At 47.0% G+C, this 25,321-nt stretch overlaps 1 protein-coding gene across 2 annotated transcripts in view; it reads left to right on the plus strand.

The window, feature by feature from the left end:
* Positions 1 to 13,306: 13,306 nt before the first annotated feature.
* The window catches only part of RLN3 (relaxin 3), a 157,893-nt gene continuing 145,878 nt past the window's right edge, over positions 13,307 to 25,321 (plus strand). Inside the window, exons 1-2 of one of the 2 annotated variants that reach the window (XR_014003264.1) lie at positions 13,307 to 13,535; positions 16,972 to 18,093. Coding sequence is in view for 1 of the 2 variants with exons in the window: in XM_081175883.1 (XP_081032009.1) it covers positions 13,376 to 13,535; positions 16,972 to 17,228 (417 nt within the window). In the remaining variant the exon portion in view is untranslated. Of the gene's footprint in view, positions 13,536 to 16,971; positions 18,312 to 25,321 lie in introns of those variants that run through there. The other variant, XM_081175883.1, reaches the window with a different exon arrangement.

The following is a 25,321-nucleotide window of genomic DNA, read 5'->3' on the forward strand; positions in this document are numbered from 1 at the left end:
CAGGTTAAGAACAGTTTCAGGTTAAGAATGGACCTCCAGAACGAATTAAGTTCTTAACCTGAGGTACCACTGTACTGTTAAAGAATAGGCAGGGGGGTTGATCTCAGTGCTGTGGTGCTTAGGGCTAAGATACAAGATCATTCTGCCTGCTGTTTGGAGAGGAATTGTAAAGATAAGGCAAAATGCTATGTCTCCAAATTGGATTGGGAGATAAAGTTTCATGGCTGACAGTTCAGTTCCTGGGGCCTAAGCAGTCCAAATTTTAGCCTATGCACTTGATAGGACAGTTTCACCTGACCTAGGCCACAGGTGAACGAAAGCTAGAGCGATATCTAATGGTAGATCTCTGGGTGGTTTGCAGTAGATCCCAGTTGTTTAGCAGCTATGCCGTTAAATACCTTGGCCATCATTTTGCATCAAACTCTTCCATGCTTGATTTGGGAGCTGCAGTTATTACAGATTGCAGCAGCATGATTGCTGACAGAAGTGAGGCCTTGCCAGCATATAACACCTGTGCGCAGAGATCTCCACTGGTTGCCGATTTGCTCCCAGGTCAACATCAAGGGGTTATTGTTAGCATATAAAGACCTTAACAACTTGGGACCAGTTTACGTACAAGATTGCCTTACCCCACATATGCCCACTCAACTGGTTTAATAGGCAGAATTAGCACTACTACAAATGCCACACAATACCCGTTCCATATTTGTCAGAACTCATTTAGTGTGGCGGCACCTGCACTTTGGAACTCCCTGCCCATTGAGATCAGTCAGGTGCCTTCAATGTACTCTTTGGTGCTGGAGGAGACTCTTAAGAGTCCCATGGACTGCAAGAAGATCAAACCTATCCATTCTTAAGGAAATCAGCCCTGAGTGCTCACTGAAAGGACAGACCCTGAAGCTGAGGCTCCAATACTTTGGCCACCTCATGAGAAGAGAAGACTCCCTGGAAAAGATACTGATGTTGGGAAAGATTGAGGACACAAGGAGAAGGGGACAACAGAGGACAAGATGGTGGGACAGTGTTCTCGAAGCTACCAGCATGAGTTTGACCAAACTGCAGGAGGTAGTGGAAGACAGGATTGCCTGGCATGCTCTGGTCCATGGGGTTACGAAGAGTCGGACACGACTAAACAACAGCAACAACAAAAACATTCTTGGAAAGGAGGTGATTTTAGTCTGTTTTAGTAGTTTAACTTTTGTATGTTTTAAAATTGGGTCATAATTTTTTCTTGATTCTACTGTTTTATTTTTTGTAAACTGCTTTGAAGTTTTTGTTTTATAGTCAAGCAAATTTATGAAATAAATTTTTAAAAATGAATTTGGAGTTTCAAGTGCAGAGATCATCTATACATGTGACAGAGATCAAAACGGCACAAGCTAATTGCTGCTGCAAGTCTGTTTTTTTTAAATCTCAGAAGCGTGTTATGGGACACCGTAGCAGGGTTTTAGCTTTGTTTCCTACCACCTATTGTTTCCCCCCACCCCGACCCATGCTTCCGTATTTCCTGTACATGCATAGACTCCCTCCTCTCACATATGGTGGGTGGGTTCTCTGGGGTGGGCTCAGATGTGGGTGTGTTTAAAGGTCATGTACCACAAGGTGGTAAGATAGAAACTTTAGACTTCCTTTTAGGTTAACAAAATAGGAGGAGCTTGTGCAAGACAGATGAACGAAAAGAGTTGAAAAATGATGTCCCTATCCTGAAGTGAGCAAGAGGGAGTGTGTGTATACAGGCAACTCCCCGTTTGTTCAGGGATTGCGCTCCAGGTCATTGCGTGCATGGGTGAAATTGCGCATAGTCGAAAAAGCTTGCAAACACCCTATTCCTGCCCCTTTTTGCTCCCTCTCCCAACCAAGTAGGAACTCCAAAAATGTCTCTTGGAGAAGTTAAAAGAGTACTTGGGAAAGAGGGAATAAAGATCAAGGATGTATGGTTCCTCAGTACTGGAGTCAAAGCTGTTATGTTGGACTGGAGAAAGACTATGATGAACCTTTATCAATAATAGTATTCAGAGAACCTCTTTTAGACTTTTTGTGTAGAAGGACAAAGAACTTGAGATGTCCAGAATTGAGTATTGGAAAAAGATCACCTAGCAGAAGGAGGAACAGTTGCACACCATTCTGGAATGAACATTTCAAATATTTTGAAGAAATATTGTATATATAACTGACAAACTCGATAGTTGGAAGTCCTTTTTATTTGTATTCTTTCCTTTTCCTTATCTATTTTTCTTTTATTATCTTTCCATTCCTTTATTATTCTTATATCTTTGTTATTAGTTCTTTTCCTTTTCTGCTCTGTTCTTGCTTCTGTTTTGATTTATTTTCTGGTGTTGCTGTTGTTGCCCTCTGCTTTGGGGTAATGAGGGAATTGCACGCAGATGAAGGTGATGGATTGTTGGAGGACCCTGTGTGAGAGGATGGGAAGGGGAAATCTCCGAGGGTGGGAGGCCAGGGGAAGAAAGGAAAGCTCCCAGGTGAGGGCTGTGGGAGCTCACCTTTTCTTTCTTGAACAAAGGTTAAGATATACCGTATTTTTTGCACCATAACACTCACTTTTTCCCTCCTAGAAAGTAAGGGGAAATGTCTGTGCGTGTTATGGAGCGAATGCCTATGGGTGGCGGGGGGGGGGGATCTGCTGCAGTCATGAGCAGAGGATCCATGGTTCCCCTTCCTTCCCTCCTCCGTGGCTCGCTTTGAAACAGCAAAGCAGGAGAGGAGCCGCTTACACAGGTGTAAGTGGCTCCTGTCTGGTTGGCTGCTTTAAACCGTGCTCTCTGTCCCTCTCTCCTCCCCACTCAGCTCGCTAAATAGCAGCAAAACTTTTCAGCTCTCTAAGCCGGGGAGGAGGGAGAGAAGCAGAGCCTGCTTGTTTTAAAGGAGCAAAGCGGGAGAGGAGAGGAGCCTTCTCCCCTTATACCCCTCTTCTGCATTATTAGCAGCATCCTTCTCCACACACCTCACGCATGCTCCTTGTCCCTTGAGTGCTTTTCCTTCCCTCCCCACTTAAAACATGGTCACAAAGCACGGATTCACATGGATCCTCAGGATTTTTGCATTGGGCTACCCCAAACTCACCGTCAGATCACATGTCTGTGGCCACAGCATGAACCACAAAAATCATACATCCACTGTTTCGTTTAGATTTTTTTTTTCTTGTTTTCCTCTAAAAACTACGTGCGTGTTATGGTCAGGTGCGTGTTATAGAGCGAAAAATACGGTACCTGTGAAAGAGGACTTTGCATCTTCTTTCTTTCTTTTAATTTTTGTCTAGATTAGTTCCTTTTTTATTGTATTATGAAAAGTCTTAATAAAATTTCATTAAAGAACAACAATGTCTCTTGCTTGTTGAGGTGTTAGAGTGTGTGTGTGTGTGTGTGTGTGTGTGTGTGTGTGTGTGTGTGTAATTGCTCCTCTTTTTTGGGGGGGGGGAATGTTGCATTTATCATGCAGCTGAAGGCAAACTAGCCATTCAGCACTTGGGGCAAAGTTTATCTCAGTCGCAGAAGGCTTGGATGGTGGCATTTGCCAGCGGCCGGGGAAGCGGTGGATTTCTTATCGCAGGGCAGAGAAGCAAGGCCTCTTATCTTCAGCAGGCCGAAAGGACAGTATTCTGGGAGATAAGGAAAGTTCAGTGATGCTCTGGCTGCCAACGCAGCATGAAAGACAGTCTTATGCAGCAGGGAGTCGTGGTGGCGCTGCGTAAGGCCACCTCAGCTATGTGAAGGCAGCAAAGGGGGAGGCGAGCAGATCTCACCCGGATGTACAATCCACTTAGAGCAGGGGTCGGCAAACTTTTTCAGCAGGGGGCCGGTCCACTGTCCCCCTTGTGGGGGGCCAGACTATTTTTTTTGGGGGGGGGGATGAACGAATTCCTATGCCCCACAAATAACCCAGAGATGCATGTTAAATAAAAGCACACATTCTACTCATGTAAAAACACCAGGCAAGCCCCACAAATAACCCAGAGATGAATTTTAAATAAAAACACACGATCTACTCATGTAAAAACACGCTGATTCCTGGACCGTCCGCAGGCCAGATTTAGAAGGTGATTGTGCCGGATCCGGCCCTCAGGCCTTAGTTTGCCTACCCATGACCTAGAGGGCCCTCGTTTGCAGAGGGCGGTCCTCTATTATAAAGTGCTGTCAGAGAACGGTCCTCTATCTAGGACAGTATCATCTACACAGCAACTGGCAGTAGCTGTCCAGGGTTTCAGGAAGTGAATCCCAGTTCTCCTTGGGAATCTTCATGCAAAGAAAGTGTTCTACTATTGAATTTGGCCCTCCCCTTTAATGTGGGATTATATTAAGGATTATTGCCTATAAATGTAAGGAAACAGTTACACAAGGGTCCGTATTGTCCGCAATACCAATGCCTCTCAGGTCTCTCAAGGAGGTATTCATAACACGGGGGAAAGTTCAAACATGAGAATCCCCACCCCCACATCCTTGGTACAGACCAAGGAAGAGGTTTACCCAGGGCTTTTTTTCCAGCCAGAACTCGACAGTTCTGGCACATCTCATGTGCACACCATTGCCATTCTAAGAGAACAAAGGAGGTGTTCGTGGAAGTGTTTTCTAGAAAAATAACCCTGAGTTTACCTACTTAAAAAGTAAAGGGACCCCTGATCATTAAGTCCAGTCGTGACCGACTTGGGTTGCGGCACTCATCTTGCTTTATTGGCCGAGGGAGCTGGCGTGCAGCTTCCGGGTCATGTATCCAGCAGGACTAAGCCGCTTCTGGCGAATCAGAGCAGCACACGGAAACGCCGTTTACCTTCCCGCCGGAGCGGTACCTATTTATCTACTTGCACTTTGACGTGCTTTCAAACTGTTAGGTTGGCAGGAGCAGGGACTGAGCAAAGGGAGCTCACCCTGTCGCAGGAATTTGAACCGCTGACCTTTTGATCAGCAAGTCCTAGGCTCTGTGGTTTAACCCACAGCACCACCTGCGTCCCTTATTCCAGCCAGACAAATACTCAAACGGTGTTAAACAGGGCTGATGAGAGAGGTGGTTATGGAGGGCACTGTGGTTTAACCCACAGCACCACCCGCGTCTCTTTACCTACTTACTTACCTACTTATTTCTGCCAAACATAGAGTTAAACTGTTTATTTTTCTGGGCTACCAGATAGACCTTTGAAACATGAAATGCAGTGGTACCTCGGGTTACAAACACTTCGGGTTACAGACTTCGCTAACCCAGAAGTAGTACCTTGGGTTAAGAACTTTGCCCCAGGATGAGAACAGAAATCATGCACTGGTGGCGCGGCGGCAGCGGGAGGCCCCATTAGCTAAAGTGGTACCTCAGGTTAAGAATGGTTTCAGGTTAAGAACAGACCTCCGGAACAAATTAAGTATGTAACCAGAGGTCCCACTGTATATTAAATAAGCAAAGAGTCCTGGGTACCCACAGAAACACTACACCTGAAAGCCTACCTGTTGTATCTTTGCATGATTCACTGTCCTGGGTTTACCTCCTTCCATTCAACCTTCATATGGGGTTGTTGAAGAGATTCATCAGAAAGACCCACCCTTGAAGGAGTCTTCCTGCTTCAGGTCTGCATGGATTTTCTACTCTTACATTTGCTGATTTCCATACCCCTGAATTAGTTGGTCTTTCAATCACACCCCCAAATGCAGGGATGTAGCAGAACTCTCAGGAGAGTGAGCCTCTTGTATCTCTGACTTATTCAGTCTCCTTGTTATCTTTCCTCTGCCTGGGTCAAATAATCTTGCACTTGCAATGAGGAATCCAGGCCAACGGCTCAAAAACCAAGACTCGTGGGTTATCAGAATGCAGCATATGCTTTATTGAAAAGGTCAAAGAAATGGCATTACAAGAAGCAATGGAGACACCCAACAAGAAGGATTTTGTTTTGTGGACTTCAAAGCAAAGAGGGCATGTGAAAAAGACTGAGCTGCTGCAGGCAGTTCCTGAGATTCAGCTCTTCTAAACCAGGCCAACATATCTGTATCAATTTATCTGGTTATCGGTTGTTTTCTATCTCATATTCTTGGGTTCAGTCAGCCTAATGACAGATGCTACCACAATGCTCTTTCCAATAAGTGAAGCTCTCTTCCAGCCAAGCCCCCATAGTCAGAGCCTCTTACCAGCCCAGAGCCACCAACAGCACATGGAGTAGTTCCTCCAACAGCAACAGGCTCGCAGCTGGCAGAGAGGATGGGTCCTGAGATGGTGACAAAGGAGGAATGTGGTTGGATCATGATCTCTGCTGGTGGAATCTGGTTGATGGGCTGAGGAATAACCCCAGACAGAGAGCTAAGCACTGCTTCCTCTGACAAGTGCACCAGAACCGTAGCCCATAGTCCAATCTACCACCTAGACCATAGCCAAAGCCCAGACCTCTGTAACTGAGACCGGAGCCACAGCCAATGCCTCCTGCAGATCCAAAACCATCAACTGGGCTGGATTCAATGGATGGGACGGCACAGGCTGGACCACAGTAAGCCATTATATGAGTGATGGGGTGAATCTGGAACAAGGGTTGAGAAACAGATACCCATGAGAATCCCACTGAGTGTAATTTGCATTCTTTCTCCCTCATTGTACCATCTCTGGTGTTTTCAGAGTATCACAAGAGCTTTTCTGTTTCAATACAGTTTATTTCTATCTGAGGGCCACCTTCCTTTCTGAGCAGTCTTTTGGGGGCCACTTACCAGATGTGGGCAGAGCCAGCAGGAAAAGAGTGTGGAACATGTAATTTTTACCTTTGTACAGCGGGTGTACAAAGGTTGCAGGTTCGATCCCCATATGGGACAGCTGCATATTCCTGCATTGCAGGGGGTTGGACTAGATAATCCTCAAGGTCCCTTCCAACTCTACAGTTCTATGTTTCTATGAAACACACCCCTCTCTAACCTCCATCTGGGTAAACGAGGCAATATCAGATTTCAAGGACCTATTCCAGCCAGGTACAGTGGTGCCCCGCAAGACGAATGCCTCGCAAGACGGAAAACTCGCTAGACGAAAGAGTTTTCCGTTTTGGAGGTGCTTCGCAAAACGAATTTCCTGTGGGCTTGCTTCGCAAGACGAAAATGTCTTGCGAGTTCCTGCAGGGGTTCCCCCCCTTTTTCCCAAGCCGCTAATCCGCTTAACAGCTGATCCGCTAAGCCGCTTATCAGCTGATCTGCTAAGCCGCTTAACAGCTGATCTGCTAAGCCGCTAAGCTGCTTATCAGCTGATCCGCTAAGCCCGCTAAGCCGCTAATAGCGCTAATCCGCTAAGCCGCTAATGGGCTTGCTTCGCAAGACGAAAAAACCGCAAGACGAAGAGACTCGCGGAACGGATTCTTTTCGTCTTGCGAGGCACCACTGTAAAGGTAAAGGTAAAGGGACCCCTGACCATTAGGTCCTGTCGTGGCTGACTCTGGGGATTCGGCGCTCATCTCACTTTATTGGCCAAGGGAGCCGGTGTACAATTTCCGGGTCATGTGGCCAGCATGACTTAGCCACTTCTGGCGAACCAGAGCAGTGCACAGAAATGCCGTTTACCTTCCCGCTGGAGTGGTACCTATTTATCTACTTGCACTGGCGTGCTTTTGAACTGTTAGGTTGGCAGGAGCAGGGACCGAGCAACGGGAGCTCACTCCATTGCGGGGATTCGAACCGCTGACCTTCGGCAAGTCCTAGGCTCTGTGGTTTAACCCACAGCGCACCTGCGTCCCTTATTCCAGCCAGACAAATACTCAAACGGTGTTAAACAGGGCTGGTGAGAGAGGTGGTTATGGAGGGCACTTCAATCTCTGACATCTTCAGGAGGTTGAGAAAGACTCTTGCTTGACATCCTGGAGAGCAACTATCAGTGTAGACCAACGTTGGGGAGCTGGTGGCCTTCTAGATGTTGTCGGACTTTAGCTCCAGCCAGCATGGCCAACGAATCAGGGCGATGGCAGTTGTAGTGTGGAAGGCTGGTGTAGACAATACTGGACCATTGGTCTGACTCAGTATATGGCAGTCTCCTACATCCACATGTTCCATCTCAAAGTACTCTGGATGACACAAGAGCAGGCTGGCTGCTTTTTGATCATCATTTCTCAACTCTATTCCAAGGAGAGCAGGATGATGAGCATTAGTTACCCCAGGGTTTGCCAAGGCGTTGTCCTACAGGTGTTGTTAGTCTCCAGCTCCCATCATTCCTGCTAATAGGCCATGCTGGTTGGGGAAAATGGAAGTTAGAGTCCATCAACATTTGGAGGGTTACCACATTGACCACCTCCTGAGTTACTCCAGCTTCATCAAAAGTTGGGCCCAGGGATAACAGCTGGCTATCCCACTGAGCATCACTGCTGAACAAGTCCTCATTCAGCCCCACTCTTGTCTCCACACACGGAATGAATAGCTAGAGGAGAACATAAGGGCAAGAGAAGAGTCACTCTAGATCATTAACCCCATTATCAACCGTGACCAGCCTGATGTTTCTGGGAAGCACATGAGGAAGTGAAAACAATAGCCCACTCGCACTATTGCTCCTCAACAACTGGCATTCAGAGACCGTTCTGAACCACACTGCTAAGAGGCTGTCACTTTTGTGAAGCAAGGTTGGCTAACTTGTGACTCTCCAGAGAAGTTGTGGGACTGCAAGGTCCACCAGCCCCAGCCAGCATGGTATGGTTGGGGCTGGTAGAGTTTTTATTCCAGGTCAATGGTTAGCTGTCCCTGTACTGAAGAACCAGAGATTCTAGGTGGAAATTCTATCTAGAACAGGGGTTGTCAACCTGGTCCCTACTGTCCATTAGTGGGTGTTTAGGTGGGCACAAGCTGAATCCTCCTTCCATTGAGCTCTGGTGGGCGGTAAGGAAATTTTACCATCAAGAAAGATACGTTAGTGGGCAGTAGGAATAAAAAGGTTGACTACCCCTGATCTAAACCCATATTGAACTGAACTTTCTACTCGCCTGCCTCTCTAAAGAGGTGCTGTAGTGGCAATGGGAGAGTCAAATGAAGCTGCTGGAATTTCAGAGAGCTATTATTCTGTCAACATCCCTAGTAGTTAAGACACTCCTTTTTGTTTTTGTTTTTGTTTTGTTCCATTTTTCCTTTGCTGTCAAAAATTGCCTTTACATGTGCAGAAATTAACGTTACTAAGCAGAAAGAGATTAATCTTTATCTGTTGTTTTCACAAAGTAGTAAGAACAGACTTAAACTGTTATCTTCTATCATTGACTTGCTTCGAATTACGCACCGTTGAGAAAAAAATTAATTAGAAGCACCAACGTGAGATATAATAAAAGCCCTTCAAAAAGCAATCATCATAATTTGTACAGCTTTTAATGGTTCATAATATCTTTGCAACAGACGCTACTTGTTGTAGCAGTAGCTTAATGTTGCTCATTACAAAATGATGAAGCCAACCCAAATAAATACATCATTTCATTTTAAAATTGCTTTGTGTGTGTGTGTGTGTGTGTGTGTGTGTGTGAGAGAGAGAGAGAGAGAGAGAGAGAGAGAGAGAGAGAGAGAGAGAGAGAGTTTATATCTAAAAATAGGGCGGAATTCAATTTTATCTTCATTTTGATTCATACTTCTTGAATCTCTGTGTAAAATGAAACAGAGCTATCCTTTGAAATTTGCACTTTTCCAAATGTTGTGATGCAATTCTCCAACCAATGTATACAAAAATGCACATATTAGGGGAAAATATGCATAAAATACTTATACTTATGAAATTTACAGACAAGAATTAGGGGAAGCATTAAAAAGCTTATGAATTTTAATGAGAATTTAAAAAATAAATAAATAAAAGATCGCGGTGAAAATGTGCCTGGCGTGCTCTGGTCCATGGAGTCACGAAGAGTTGGTCATGACTAAACGACTAAACAACAACAAATTTTACTGAAAAAATGAGAAGCTGAGAGAAACTGATATTGACAGATACATCCATCCCTGCTTGTATCCAACTATGGGGCTACTGTGAGCAATATTAATGTTGGATACAACCCTCTGTTTCAAAATTCTGGATGTTCTGCTCTTCCATATCCTAGGTATGCTGGATCCTTATTACTGAATTATACTGTTTTACTGGTTTCTGTCTTGTAACACTTGTTGTTTTTTCTACTGTCTTACTGGGCAGGGTACAACAAAGTTGCTACCATGCATAAAACAAGGTACAATTGCACAATGGGACTTCCCCCCTCTTCTCTGCACCCCCTAAATCTGCTCTGGAGGGTTAGGGAAACCCCAAAGGAGGTTTAGGGGGCATGTGGTTTGTGGGTGAAGTGGGGGAAAGTCCCAACAGGCAAACAGACCTCATTTAGCTCTATGTTGGATTCCACCCATTGCTTTTTATGCTGTACTTTTTGTATGCTGCTTACAGATTTTAAAATATTAAGCAGATGAGAAATCTTTTTTTCGGGCAGGAGATATAGAAGTATAATCAGCTGTAAAGGTAAAGGGACCCCTGACCATTAGGTCCAGTCGTGGCCGACTCTGGGGTTGTGGCGCTCATCTCGCTTTATTGGCCAAGGGAGCTGGCGTACAGCTTCCGGGTCATGTGGCCAGCATGACTAAGCCGCTTCTGGCAAACCAGAGCAGCGCATGGAAACGCTGTTTACCTTCCCGCCGGAGTGGTACCTATTTATCTACTTGCACTCTGATGTGCTTTCGAACTGCTAGCTGGCAGGAGCAGGGACCGAGAAACGGGAGCTCACACCGTTGCGGGGATTCGAACCGCCGACCTTCTAATCAGCAAGCCCTAGGCTCTATGGTTTAACCCACAGTGCCACCCACGTCCCTATAATCAGCTGTACCAACAGGCTAAAAAATAGCTTCTATCCGTGGGCTGTTAGGCTGTTGAACAGAAAATAACATAGCGAAATTGACTTGCGAGGTGGTGTGTTGTTCGATAAGAGATTGAGTGGGGGGGAGAGACTCATTTAAATTCATTGTACACAGGTCGTACAAAGACAATAAATTTATTATTATTATTATTATTATTATTATTATTATTATTATTATTAAAATAAATTATCCCACAGTCTTTAAATTTTAACTGCTTTTAAATGTTTTCAGAGTGGTTCTATTTAGCCTCATTTTAACTATTTGAAGTTCGCTACACTGAACCAGCGGCGGAGCAAGCTGATTGGGCGCCTGGGGCGGCACGCGTGCCCTGCACCCAGGGGTGGTGACAGCCACCTGTGGGGGCGAGGCCAGCCGTCCACTGGGCGGGGCCAGCCGGGCAGGGTGCTCCGCGGGTCTTCTGAGGAGTCTGCTTGCTCCTCCCACTCTGTCACCCTACAGCTGGGGGGGAGGTGGTGGGCGGACTGTTTGGGGCAGCACAGAGCCTGTGAGCGCCCAAGCCGCCGCTGCAGGCCCCACGGTGAGTGCCACCCGGCATTTTGTCACCCCCCCCCAGTGGTGACACCCGGGGTGGACTGCACCCACCACTGCCAGGAGATCCCCCAAACTACTTGCTCCTTCAACAAGAGTGTGACCCGCCCCCCCAGCTAGAGCAAGCAGTACTATCGCTCAGCTGGATGGAAGAACCCCCCATTCACAGCATTTCAGTCTTGTCTGGATTTATTTTTAGTTTATTATCCCTCATCCAGCCCATTATTATGACCAAGCACTGATTCAGCAAATCCACCACTGCCTAGAGAAGATGGGAAGGAGAAATAGCACTGGGTGCTGTCAGCATGCCGGTGACAATGCCCTCAAAAACTCTGTACGACTCTATTCAGTACAGTGGTATTTCAGGTTACAGACGCTTCAGGTTACAGACTTCGCTAACCCAGAAATAGTACCTCGGGTTAAGAACTTTGCTTCAGGATGAGAACAGAAATCGTGCTCCGGTGGCACTGCGGCAGCAGGAGGCCCCATAAGCTAAAGTGGTGCCTCAGGTTAAGAACAGTTTCAGGTTAAGAACGGACCTCCAGAATGAATTAAGTACTTAACCCGAGGTACCACTGTATAGACAATCAACCACTTGTTTCACAGACTAAAAGGTAGAGGTAAAGAGACCCCTGACCGTTATGTCCAGTCGTGACCGACTCTGGGGTTGTGGCGCTCATCTCGCTTTAGTGGCCGAGGGAGCCGGCGTACAGCTTCCGGGTCATGTGGCCAGCATGACTAAGCCGCTTCTGGCGAACCAGAACAGCACCCTCCCTTTTTGCAGCCTTCAGAGGCTACTTTCCCACAGTGAAAGCAGAACACAGCCAACATGGCTAGGAGCTGTGGTGGACCATATGGACAAACAATATATCAAAGCCCATGCTGTGGCCAAATTCAGATTTATTGACAAATACATGTAACTTATTTTTGTTTCATTATCATTGCCTCTAGTCCCCTAAACCGGACGTTCTACTATTTCTGTATGGTTTCGACAAAGTTTCTTTGTGTTGTCACAATTTGCTTTTTTAAACGATTTATCTGACCTATCGTACCCGTAGGAAGATCGTGATTACTTCTTTCCCCCAACTTCTCTTGTTTGGCCTCCCCAGCTATTTGTTCCCTGCAAATTCTCCTTGTTTTATATTTTATCGGTAAAGGTAAAGGTAAAGGGACCCCTGACTGTTAGGTCCAGTCGTGGCCGACTCTGGGGTTGCGGCGCTCATCTCGCTTTATTGGCCAAGGGAGCCAGCGTACAGCTTCTGGGTCATGTGGCCAGCATGACTAAGCCGCTTCTGGCGAACCAGAGCAGTGCATGGAAACGCCGTTTACCTTCCCGCCGGAGCGGTACCTATTTATCTACTTGCACTTTGACGTGCTTTCGAAATGCTAGGTTGGCAGGAGCAGGGACCGAGCAACGGGAGCTCACCCCATCGCAGGGATTCAAACCGCCGACCTTCTGATCAGCAAGTCCTAGGCTCTGTGTTTTAACCCACAGCGCCACCCGCATCCCATTTTATCTGTATCCATGTTTAAAAATCAACAAAGTTAAAACAGTAAATGGGGGTGAAAGACTCATGCAGTGTGAATAAGTACTCTCTGTCCTGAATCTTTTAACCTTCAACTTCACGGGATGGCCCTGAGTTCAAGCGTTATGAAAGGGGGGGTGGGACACCTTCTCCACTTCCTCCGCACCAAGCGGTACCTCCGTCAATGTGCAGCTCCAAAAGGCCAGGTAAACACTGAACATAATTCCGCACTTGCCATGCTGATAACAAAGAAAAGGTTATCTCTGACTAGCTAGCGTTATCAATAGCAGTCATCCCGCCCCCCAAAAACCCTGCCCAGTGTCCAAGAAAGGTCTACATCCCTCCCTGATGATAATTGGGTAGATAACCTTGAAGGACATCCTCAATCACTCATGATGGTATAAAGAGGAGCAAGGCATGTTGAGAGCAGGCAAGAAGGCAGATAGGAATTGCGCAACGCCCGGCATCTCTCGACCATCCTGCCCGAATCCAGCCATGCCCAAGATCCTCCTGGCTCTGGTACTTGGGGTGCTGCTGTCTGAGTTGAGGCTGCCAACTGAGGCTAGGACACCACCCTATGGTGTCAAACTGTGTGGCAGAGAGTTCATCCGCGCAGTCATCTTCACTTGTGGAGGATCTCGCTGGAGACGGGCAGGTGGGTGCTTGGAGAGCTGGGGACTGTTGACCGGAGAGGGGGTGGGAGAGAGGAGGAACGAGGCTTCGTCTAGCCAGGACCAGTCCTAACATTGGGCAAGAGTGACACAGCTGGTTTTCAGAGGTCCAGCAAATTATTAGTCATTTGATTTTACCACAGTGGTACCTCAGGTTACAGATGCTTCAGGTCACAGACTCCGTTAACCCAGAAATAGTACCTTGGGTTAAGAACTTTGCTTCAGGATGAGAACGGAAATCGCACGGCGGCAGCAGGAGGCCCCATTAGCTAAAGTGGTACCTCAGGTTAAGAACAGTTTCATGTTAAGAATGGACCTCCAGAACGAATTAAGTTCTTAACCCGAGGTACCACTGTATTGTTATAGTTTTATAGTTGTTTTTTTTAAAATATATTTTATTCAGGATTTTCTTGTTTTACAGAAGTGTAGTGCCTCGTATTTTTTTTTCATGTAACATTTTTACAAATCCGTTTCATTTGTTGAGGCATTTTTCAAAGGGATATGGGTGGCACTGTGGTATATATCACTGAGCCTCTTGGGCTTGCTGATCAGAAGGTCAGCGGTTCGAATCCCTGCGACGGGGTGAGCTCCTGTTGCTCTACCCAAGCTCTGGCCAAACTAGCAGTTCGAAAGCATGCCAGTGCAAGTAGATAAATAGGTACTGCTGCGACGGGAAGGTAAACGGCATTTTTGTGCGCTCTGATTTCCGTCACGGTGTCCCGTTGCGCCAGAAGCAGTTTAGTCATGCTGCCACATGACCTGAAAATCTGTCTGCGGACAAACACTGGCTCCTTCGGCCTGAAAGCAAGATGAGCACTGCAACCCCAGAGTCGCCTTTGACTGGACTTAACTGTCCAGGGGTCCTTTACCTTTTTTTGCCTTTTACTGCCAGAGAGTGAGGCAAGGGACTCGGGTGACAAAATAACTTGGCTACCATGCGGTTTGCCTGGATGACCATTTGTTTATTTTATTGCATTTATATCCTGCTTTTTCCTCCAAGGAGCTCAGTGTGGCATACACAGTTCTCCTCATTTAATCCCCACAACACTGTGAGGTAGGTTAGGCTGAGAAGCAATGACTGGCCCAAAGTAACCCCAGTTAGCACCATGGCCAAGTGCAGTTTTGAACCCTGGTCTCCCAGGTCCTAGTTCAATGCTCTAACCACTACACCACACTAGCTAAAGGCAGGTCCTGGTTGGGGACTCTTGGCTCAAGGCTGTGGGTGGTGGTGAGCTGTGCACAGCCCCAGCACAGATGCTACCGATGAGATTCTGATAAACAGAAGCTTTGCATGGAATTTGCCCTCCTAATTATGCTCAGAAATGATCTTCTGTGAATTATGACATTGAATACATGCGTGCACGAATGTCCAATACGTATTTGACATTTGGCACCAGTACTTGATATCCAACGGTTTTTCAGTAGCAGTAGTACATGTTTTATATGCCCTATAAGATATCGAGCGACAGAAAAATTTGGCTACAATAAGGAAATTTTGTCCATGGCATGATTATTTTCCACCTAGTCATTTTGAAACTTCGGCACCCTATTTGCAAAATTTAACAATTCCAAAATACAGATGCACTTTCACTTTCACAAGATTGAATATACCGCCTTCAGCTGCATTTGAGGGTCAATTTCAAAAATTCCACTGGAAAAACGGTAACCATACTTTTCTGTGTATAAGACTAGGTTGTTTTTTTAACTACAAAATAATGTTTAAAAAGGGGGGGTCGTCTTATACACAGGAAATCTCCCCCCATTTTCTTAATTTTTAGTCCCCCAATATAGGGGACATCTTATACACAGGGGCATCTAATACATGGAAAAATACAGTATGTCCCTGTGGAGATGGCAGTATTGAGTCAGTGGCTCATGTGCTTCTGGCTTGCACTCTTTATGAAGATTTGAGAATTACCCCTCTATTATTGTCCCTGCTGGGTTGCTCGCCGTGTCCTTTCTTTTAGCAGATCAAGATGATCAGGTGACAGCAAAAACTGAAAGGTGTTTAGTGGGGGCACTTAGAATAAGATCTATTATTTGATTATTGATGTAAACCCGCAAAATGTATTTTCTATAGCTAGGTTTTTGCCTCTATCTTCAGTACATTTTATTTTATTTAATTTTATTGCTATGGCTAGTGGCTGATGCAAATAAATATTCTTCTCATTCTGATTCTGTTTTATAGGATGGCCGACCTGTAGTAGCATAAAGTTTTTACTAACGTCATTCATTCATTCATTCAGCCACTCAGAAAGCATCCTCTTGAACATTTTAAAAAAACAATCAAATTTAAATAATTACTGACAATTCATTTATTTGCTTATCATATTTATAGGCATATATTTTTTTAGATGAATGTCCCCCAGGCTCCTTTGTTGCTGGTGGCTTATTCTGAAATTTGAACTCTAGCTGAAAATTGACAGTTACATTGCAAAGTTTGAAAATTTGCTAGAACTGGAAATTGCTGAATGTTTTGCTTCGGTTCTGCTGTCCCCAATCCATCCCTTTCTTTCATATAATATAATATATTGGATTGTTAACAGGAGCCATTGCTGGGTCCATAAACGACTGTGGGATTTGTACCCACAGGAGGCAGCGATGTCTCCCAACTGGGATGACTTTAAAAGAAGCTTAGACAAATTCTGGAGGTTGGTGGGACATGGGTGGCGCTGTGGTCTAAACCATTGAGTCTCTTGAACTTGCTGTTTGGAAGGTTGTTGGTTCGAATCTCCGCAACGGAGTGAGCTCCTGTTGCTCTGTCCCAGCTCCTTTCAGCCTAGCAGTTCGAAAGCATGCCAGTGCAAGTAGATAAATAGGTACTGCCAGTGCTTTGTTTCCCTAAAAAAATGTTTGGGATACTCTCATTTTGACTCAAGAAAATCACCATTTTTCTAGTTCAAATTGGGGAAAATAAATACAGTAAATGGACAAAAGTACAAAGTTTCACAAAATGTTTAGGGGTATGCGTACCCCCAGAAAAAAGCACTGGGTACTGCTGTGGCGAGAAGATAAATGGTGTTTCTATGCATTCTGCTTTCCGTCATGGTCCTCCATGCGCCAGTAGCGGTTTAGTCATGCTGGCCACATGACCCAGAAAGCTGTCTGTGGACAAACGCCAGCTCCCTCAGCCTGAAGTGAGATGAGTGCCGTACCCCACAGTCAAATTTGACTGGACTTAACTGTCCAGGGGTCCTTTACCTTTCTTTACCTCTTACGTTCTTATGACTCAAGGTGCAGGTCCATGCCATGACACAAATTTGCACAATATTTGCTTACAGATGCAAATTTAGGCTGACTTTCAGAAAATACCCCTGGTAGGGATGGCATGATTTTGAACCCTGATCTCTCTTTCTGTTTGCTGAGCCACATGCATTGTGCCTGCTCCTCCCAATTTTCCATATTGGCTTCTCGTTGCAGGAAATGTCGGTGCCCTCCCCGGAGGAGATTCTGCGGAAGCCTTTGCTGCAACTTCCTCATCCAGTGAATGGGTCCCGATCCACGCCCCGCCGAAAGATCCGTCTGACTATTATGGGAGCTGGCATGGCCAGCAGAGCCACAGTCCCTCGGAAGAAACCTGGGGCTTTGACCGTGGAGCCCGAGATGTTTTGGCAGGACTGAGCAATGCTTGCTGCAAGTGGGGTTGTAGCAAGAGTGAAATCAGCTCCCTGTGCTAAAGGGCGGCATGTGAGGTTGAGTGTGCATGTGGGTGTTTGACAAAAAGGGATTTCAAATATTCAAATATTTGTAAACTTGAAGCTCAGGCCATCAGACACAAAAATGTGCACACAGCTGACCATAAATATCTCTATTAAAGCTCCACCCCTTTCACCAAGCTAGGAAAATGTGCCCAAGAATTATAATTCCCAGCATCCTATGAGACAAAGTCTAAATCACTAAGCCTCTTGGGCTTGCCAATCAGAAGGTCGGCGGTTCAAATCCCCATGACGGGGTGAGCTCCCGTTCCTCTGTCTCATCTTCTGCCAACCAAGCAGTTTGAAAGCACACCAGTGCAAGTAGATAAATAGGTAACACTGTGGTGGGAAGGTAAACGGCGTTTCTGTGCACTCTGGTTTCCATCACCATGTTCCGTTGCGCCAGAAGCTGTTTAGTCATCCTGGCCACAGGACCCGGAAAACTGTCTGTGGACTAACACCAGCTCCCTCAGCCTGAAAGTGAGATGAGCGCCGCAACCCCATAGTCGCCTTTGACTGGACTTAACCATCCAGGGGTCCTTTACCTTTACCTACCCCACACTGGCATACTGCCAGACAGCTCTCCTAAGTGGCTGCCTACACAATTTGAGTAGGATTTAATGATTCTGGCAAGTCCCAATTAATTGACAAATTCCCACTCTACCATTGCTTCCCTTATGCTGCTCCCCTCCTACAGCTGCTGTTGATAAACCTGAAGTTTGTTTTCCTACAGCCATTACTGCAATAGGAAACCAAATGTACCTGCAGTCACAGTAGAACAAGGAACCCTCCCAAGTGGTGCAGAGAAACGCTCACGAGGAATGTGTCATGCCCTGGTCTCTTGATGGTGTGTGTGTGTGTGTGTCCGTGTCTGTGTCCATCGCACGTTTTATCTTACGAATGTGCAGCTGAGTTTTGATTTGAGTAGGATGGCATTGCAAGCAACAGTCTTTGCCCTGCTGCTGCTTCTCTGTTCATCAGTTCCTTCTTCCTGGAGAAAGACGGTGTTTGTTCTCTTTTAAGATTGCACATTACGTGAAAGCTGAAATAAAAAGCTGAAATGAAACAAAACAGAGAGATGAACTTTGTTGACATGGAGGGTAACAAGAAGGCCCTTCAAGGTGGATTTAATAATAATAATAATAATAATATCAATGTTGATGACATAAGCAGGCCTAAAATTAGAAATGCCACAGCATGTTTGCCTAAAGTATGTTTTAAACCAATTGGTGGGGGTTACTCCATGATGGTGCCATCAAAGCTAAATTTCAGAGAAGCCTCCACTAAGCAGAATGGGCAGGAGGACTCTCAAACACAGGAAAGCTAGCTTATCACCATATATATCACAGCCCAGAGTACCCTCCACATTAAATCCAGAATCTAAAATGACCAAGCTGCTCCACTGTCCCCCCCTACGAGAAGTGCCTGAAGAATTATGAGCAGATTCTGAAGAGTTTTGATAAGACCAACGAAATCTCTCAGAGTGCTTCTTGCATCTGCACATACTTTCAAAGTTTCATTAAAGCCCTGGGTATGCAGGCAAAGTTGAAATTGGCATTCCTCGTTCAACTGGGCTAGGTAAAGAGGAATGACTCTTGTGGGTCTAACCAAATGAATGCTGTATGCCAGGAGTTTTCAACCTTTTGGAGTCCATGGGTCCCTTGACCAACTACCTTCTTTCTGTGGCACCCCAGTGGGGCTCAGGAGCCCAGTTCTGTCACCCCTTGAATGCAGAGCTGGCAGCCTCTCACCCTTTTTCGAACACCCTCCCTTGTGGAGTGCTCCCGCAACCGCCTCTCCTCTCCCCTCTCCTTGGGAGTCCTCCGGGCAGCCGCTGCTGCCGTCCCTGGTCTCTGAGCTGCCCCCCACACCTCAAAGAGAGATGCCTCCTCACGTCACCCCACAGGGGCCTGGGCAGAGGATGCTCCAAGCCTTAGTGGCCAAATGGAGAATGGCCAAAGGTAACAAGGCACTCACCTCCCAGGCAGGCCTTGCACACAGCAAGCACAAGGAAGGCCAGCACAGTGCCTGCTTGCCCGCCCGGCCTCCCACTTGTCTGTCAATTTCGTTGGACAGGCAGCAAAGGCTGACAGACTGGCTGGCTGGGCTCCCTCGCCCGCTTCTTGCTTACTCCAAGGCCACCTCAGCTCCTCCTGGCCAGCCCCAGAAGCACCATTTGTCTGTGGAGCTTGTAGCCAGGGCTGCTGCAACAAACAGCTGTGCAAGCCTTTGGGAGGCAGAGAAACAAGAGGGCATCAGAGGAGGGAGGGAAGGAAAGAGGGACAGAGGTCAGGGTTGCCCACGGCAGTAACCCAGAGGTGGTGGTGGAGATAGTTTCCAAAATTTGGCTCCAGAATCTCTGCACCATGCAGCAATCCCACCACACATGGAGGAATGTTCCAATGTGACCACAACAATGCCAGCATAAATTAGAGCAGGGGTCAGCAAACATTTTCGGCAGGGGGCCAGTCCATTGTCCCTCAGACCTTGTGGGGGGCCGGACTATATTTTTTTTTTGGGGGGGGGAATGAACGAATTCCTATGCCCCACAAATAACCCAGAGATGCATTTTAAATAAAAGGACACATTCTACTCATGTAAAAACACGCTGATTCCCGGACCGTCTGCGGGCTGGATTTAGAAGGCATTTGGGCCGGATTCGGCCCCTGGGCCTTAGTTTGCCTACCCATGAATTAGAGTAATCTTTGCCAATTCTGGATAGGCGGAGTCAGAGCTGTAGCTTGGGGGTGGGACAGTGCCAGATTTACATATACAGTGGTACCTCAGGTTAAGTAATTAATTTGTTCCAGAGGCCCGTACTTAACCTGAAACTGTTCTTAACCTGAAGCACCACTTTAGCTAATGGGGCCTCCTGCTGCTGCCGCACCGCCAGAGCCCAATTTCTGTTCTCATCCTGAAGCAAAGTTCTTAACCTGAAGCACTATTTCTGGGTTAGCGGAGTCTGTAACCTGAAGCGTATGTAACCTGAAGCATATGTAACCTGAGGTACCACTGTAAGCTAAACAAGTTATAGCTTAGGGCCCCACTCTCTTGGCCCCACCCCCCATATGAGTCTTTGTAAAATGGGTTTCTAAAGGAACTTTTGTTGTTGCCAAATGCCAATGTGTTTGCATTACTAAGTTTGTTATGAATAAAAAAATAATTTTAAGTTAGAGCTTAATAATTATTTCACTACTAATAAACTTTTTTTAAAAAATACATTTTTAGTGAACAATTTTAACAAACAAATTATCAATCAGTATAACCAATTACATTTCCGCCCCTTTCCCCCCTCCCATCCCTCCCTCCAGAGACTTCCCTCAGCTCCCCTCTCTGATTTGTTTGCACATATTATTCTCTGCACGTTAAAAAGTTATACATATCATTACCTTATCTATCCTATGTTCTACTAATAAATTTGTGGATGTCTATTCAAAACCTGCCAAGGAATCCAAGTCCTATTGTTGTCTTTTTAAATAGTTTGTAAAAAGTTCCCATTCTTCCTTAAAGTCACGGTTGTCCTTCTCTCGTAGATTATATGTTAACTTTGCCAATTCCGCACAACTCATCAGTCTTTCTTGCCATTGTTCTTTCCTTGGGACTTTCTCATCCTTCCATCCTTGTGCTAACAAGACTCTTGCCGCTGTTGTAGCAGACATGAATAAATTCTTTGTTTTCCTTGGCAAGTCTTGTCCTAAAATAATATACTTCTTCTTAATTGTATTTCAGTTCAACAATTACTTTGAAAAAATACATACTTTGTTAATGGGTTTACATACCTATTAGGTCCATAAATTACCATATAGCATATATTCAACACAAAAAACAGTGACAATTTGTTGTTGACAAAGGACAGCTGGACATATAAAGGGCCCCAATACCTTCAGTAGCTTAGGGCCTCATCCAACCTAAATCCAGCCCTAGGGTGGGGCTGGCTGAGGGTTTTGCCCCAGGTGAAGCCTCCAGAGGGGCATCACAGAGGCTCCCGGGTGAAATACAGTGGTGCCTCGGGTTACAGACGCTTCAGGTTACAGATGCTTCAGGTTACAGACTCCGCTAACCCAGAAATAGTACCTTGGGTTGAGAATTTTGCTTCAGGATGAGAACAGAAATCACGCATCGGTAGCGGGGCGGCAGCAGGGGGCCCCATTAGCTAAAGTGGTGCGTCAGGTTAAGAACGGTTTGAGGTTAAGAACGGACCTGTAGAACGAATTCAGTTCTTAACCCGAGGTACCACTGTAAAGCCTAGTTTCACCCCTGGGCGGATTGGATGCCATTTTCACACTGCTTTCAGTGTGGCTTCCTGTATTCCTACAGAAATTGTATTTAGTGGGGGTTTAGACCCCATTGCTTCCCATACTTTGTCGCTCCATCCGGAGACCCAGATCATTCTCCAATGAGAAGAGTCGTGGGGGGTGTGGGGCGCCGCCAGAGCAACCCCCACCACTGTCCCCAGGCTTTGAGGGGCGCCCTCATGGCGAACTGCGACACTTTGCAAGGCTCGCAAAAATAGCGCTGAGCTCGCAGGGCGCTTGAGCTGCTGCGTCCTTCTCAGTCCGGCTGCGCCTGGAGCGACGGTCGCCGCCCTCCGCCCACGCTACGCCTCTGCGCCTTTGCTAAGGCTCCCTAACGTTTTCCCACATTGCAGGGGGTTGGACTAGATGACCCTCGGTGTCCCTTCCAACTCTACAATTCTGTGATTCCCCCACAGCCCCGCACACGTGCTCACCCACCCCACCCACTCCCCAAGCAGGGGAAACGAGTGAGTTTGTCGTGTGAGTCACGATTTGGATGAGACACGATTTCCTCTTTACGGATCCCGGCGTGGCTCTTGCTTTTCTTCCACCCGCTTCCCCCTCCGCTCTCAAAAAGCCAGGAAGCCGAAGGAAGGGAGGCTTGTCGCCCCTTCCACCCAGGGAAGACGAGCTCCCATCGTCCCCGGATTGCGCTCCAAGAAGGAGCAGCCCGTAGCGGAACATGCTCGGTGCGTCGCGGGGCGGAGCGTGATCGGGCAGCGGGAGGAGCGAGCGCCCCGACACTTAGTGCCCTCGAAAAGAAAAAAAGCCCCGAGATCATTTCCTTCCTCCGCGGAGAGAAGAACCCGGCTCGGGGGCTCGTCGCGCCTGAGTCCCGCCGGGGTCCCCGAGGGGCGCCTTGGGGAGCGCGCGGCTGGCCAAGCGAGCGCTGGAGTTTCCTCCCGGCGCGCAAAGGATGCCGTGTAAGTAACGAGGCGAACCGATGACTTTCTCCCCTCTGTCTCTCTGGGAGGATCCTGCTGGCACGGTGGGTCCTCCTCGATCTTCTCTCTGGGCAGGTGGGACTTTGGCTCGCGGCCTGGGCGGAGGGGAAAGAGGATCCGGAGATGCGCGCCGGATTAGTCCCGGAGGCAAAAGAGCCGCTGCATCATCGACGAGGCTTGAGCTGGGCAGGCTGCTGGCTCGTTGTCTGGGGCCGGAGCCGGGAAGGGCTTCACCACGACATGGTCCCCGGCTCTCCTTTCATCCTCCTCTCTCCCTTTCTCCAGTTTGACGTTGTGTACGCGCTATGCCTTTAAAGCGCATCTCGTCCCCTCCCGAAAAATTCCCCCCCAATTTTTTTATTGATTTTCCAAATTTATGACAAACATATATGACAAACACATCCAAAAGAAACACAAACAAACACGCAAACATAAATCCTAACTGTAATCATTCCATTTTTGTTAACATTGTTGGGTGACTTCCTCGAATCCCCCTGGCTGAATTTCCATATATTGTAGCAGTTTTCCAAAACTAATTTCCCATAAAAATTACTTAGTTTATTAACCTCTTTCTTTCTTTTCATTTTAACTTTAAACATATTGTTCTATAACATCGCATATTTAAATCCTAGGCCAATCTGATACTTGCAAGTAATTCTATTTAAGTTATTTTAACATATTTAGCTAAATAGTCTTTAAATTTATTCCATTCCTCCTGGTATTCCTCCTCCTTTTGGTCACGGCCCTCCTGAAGAATTCTGGGCACTATAGTTTAAGGGTTGCTGGGAATCGCAACCCTGCGAGGAGCAAACTACGGTGCCCAAACTTATTTGAAGGCAAGGATGCGCTTTGAGTGGTCTTTTTAAAAGTCTCGGTATAGCACTCAGACAGCCCTAGAAGCCTGCTTTCAAACCATGGGATCCAGATCAGCTGGGAAAAGTGACAGTAAGGAAAGAGACCTGCTCCTGCTTCTTTTCAAGAATGCAGAACTACTGTACACTGTAGGCTGGCAACCAGTGTTATGGGTCTGTCCCTTTAAGAAAGTGGAGGGGACTGCACTGAGTGGGTTAGGTTGATCTCTATGTCCTAAAGGGGACTGGCAATAAGTTCCCATTGCTACAATCGCCTTCACTTCCCCCAGGAATTTACTTCTGCAGTGGCTCTTGGGCGAGCGAACTACTTGTATTTTAGGGGTGGGGGTTGCCTTAGTTAGGATCCCTATTGTCAGGGAACAAGAATAAATACTGTGCCCACATAGGTGCATGGAGCCCAGTGGCGTAGCGTGGGTTGTCAGCACCCGGGGCAAGGCAAGTAATTTGCGCCCCCTAACCCGTGGATTTGCGCCCCCTAACCCGTGGATTTGCGCCCCCTAACCCTAACCCCCAGATGTTGCGCCTGGTGCGGCCGGCCCCCCCTGCACCCCCCACGCTACGCCACTGATGGAGCCTGATTGCTTCTGCCTCGCAGGTGGGGAAACCTGGAATCATTGTTTCTGCTTAACAAGCCAGGATTGCTAGCCAGGTTTTAAAAACCAAGGTTATATGTTGCTTTTGAATTCTGACTTGCTAGGAAGAAATAAACCCAGATCCCAGGTGCAGACATTGCACTAGGCTGGTTTGCCCACCTTCTCGCACCGGGGGAGGAGCAAAGTAGAAACACAGAGTGGTTTATCAAGGTAGACCTTATTGTTGCATGAAGACATGTCCAATGAGTGCATCTTTCAAAATGGCTACATCTTCTGTTAAAGGTGAAGGTAAAGGGATCCCTCACCATTAGGTCCAGCCGTGGCCGACTCTGGGGTTGCGGCGCTCATCTCACTTTATTGGCCAAGGGAGGTGGCGTACAGCTTCCGGGTCATGTGGCCAGCATGACTAAGCCGCTTCTGGCGAACCAGAGCAGCGCACGGAAACGCCGTTTACCTTCCCGCCGGAACGGTACCTATTTATCTACTTGCACTTTGACATGCTTTCAAACTGCTAGGTTGGCAGGAGCAGGGCCCGAGCAACAGGAGCTCACCCCGTCGCGGGGATTCGAACCGCCGACCTTCTGATCAGCAAGTCCTAGGCTCTGTGGTTTAGACCACAGCGCCACCCGCGTCCCACATCTTCTGTTAGGTACACACAATTAGCAGCATGGCCTGTAGAAGCTGCAAACAAAATAAAACTCTGACTGTGCATTTGTTAAGCCTTATATGATCACTTTGTCCAGCAGCAGACAGAGGTACATAAGGGACCCACCTCCCCTTTGTGGAGCAAGAGGTAAGAAAGGCGAGGCTTGGTGGCTTCTAGATACGATGGGTGACTACCAGGGTCAGCCAAAATTTGTGGACTCCTGGTTAAGGCAACAAAACATAGTTAGCCCTTACCATTCTTATGTGTAATGTTTCAATCATTGCCACTGCGAGAAAGGGATGGAGGTGGCGCTGTGGTCTAAACCACTGAGCCTCTTGGGCTTGCCGATCAGAAGGTTGGTGGTTCGTATCCGCACGGCGGGCTGAGCTCCCGTTGTTCTGTCCCAGCTCCTGCCAACCTAGCAATTTGAAAGCACGCCAGCGCAAGTAGATAAATAGGTACCGCTGTGGCGGGAAGGTAAACGGCGTTTCCGTGCGCTCTGGTTTCTGTCACGGTGTTTCGTTGCACCAGAAGGGTGCATGCTGGCCACATGACCTGGAAAGCTGTCTGCGGACAAATGCCGTCTCCCTCGGCCTGAAAGTGAGATGAGCGCTGCAACCCCATAGTCACCTTTGACTGGACTTAACTGTCCAGGGGTCCTTTACCTTTTTACCTTTACTGCAAGAACAAGATTTCTCCACCTGTCCACTGCTGTGTCAAATTGT

Source organism: Podarcis bocagei, assembly GCF_964188305.1.
Source record: "Podarcis bocagei genome assembly, chromosome: 17".
Taxonomy (NCBI): Eukaryota; Metazoa; Chordata; class Lepidosauria; order Squamata; family Lacertidae; genus Podarcis; species Podarcis bocagei.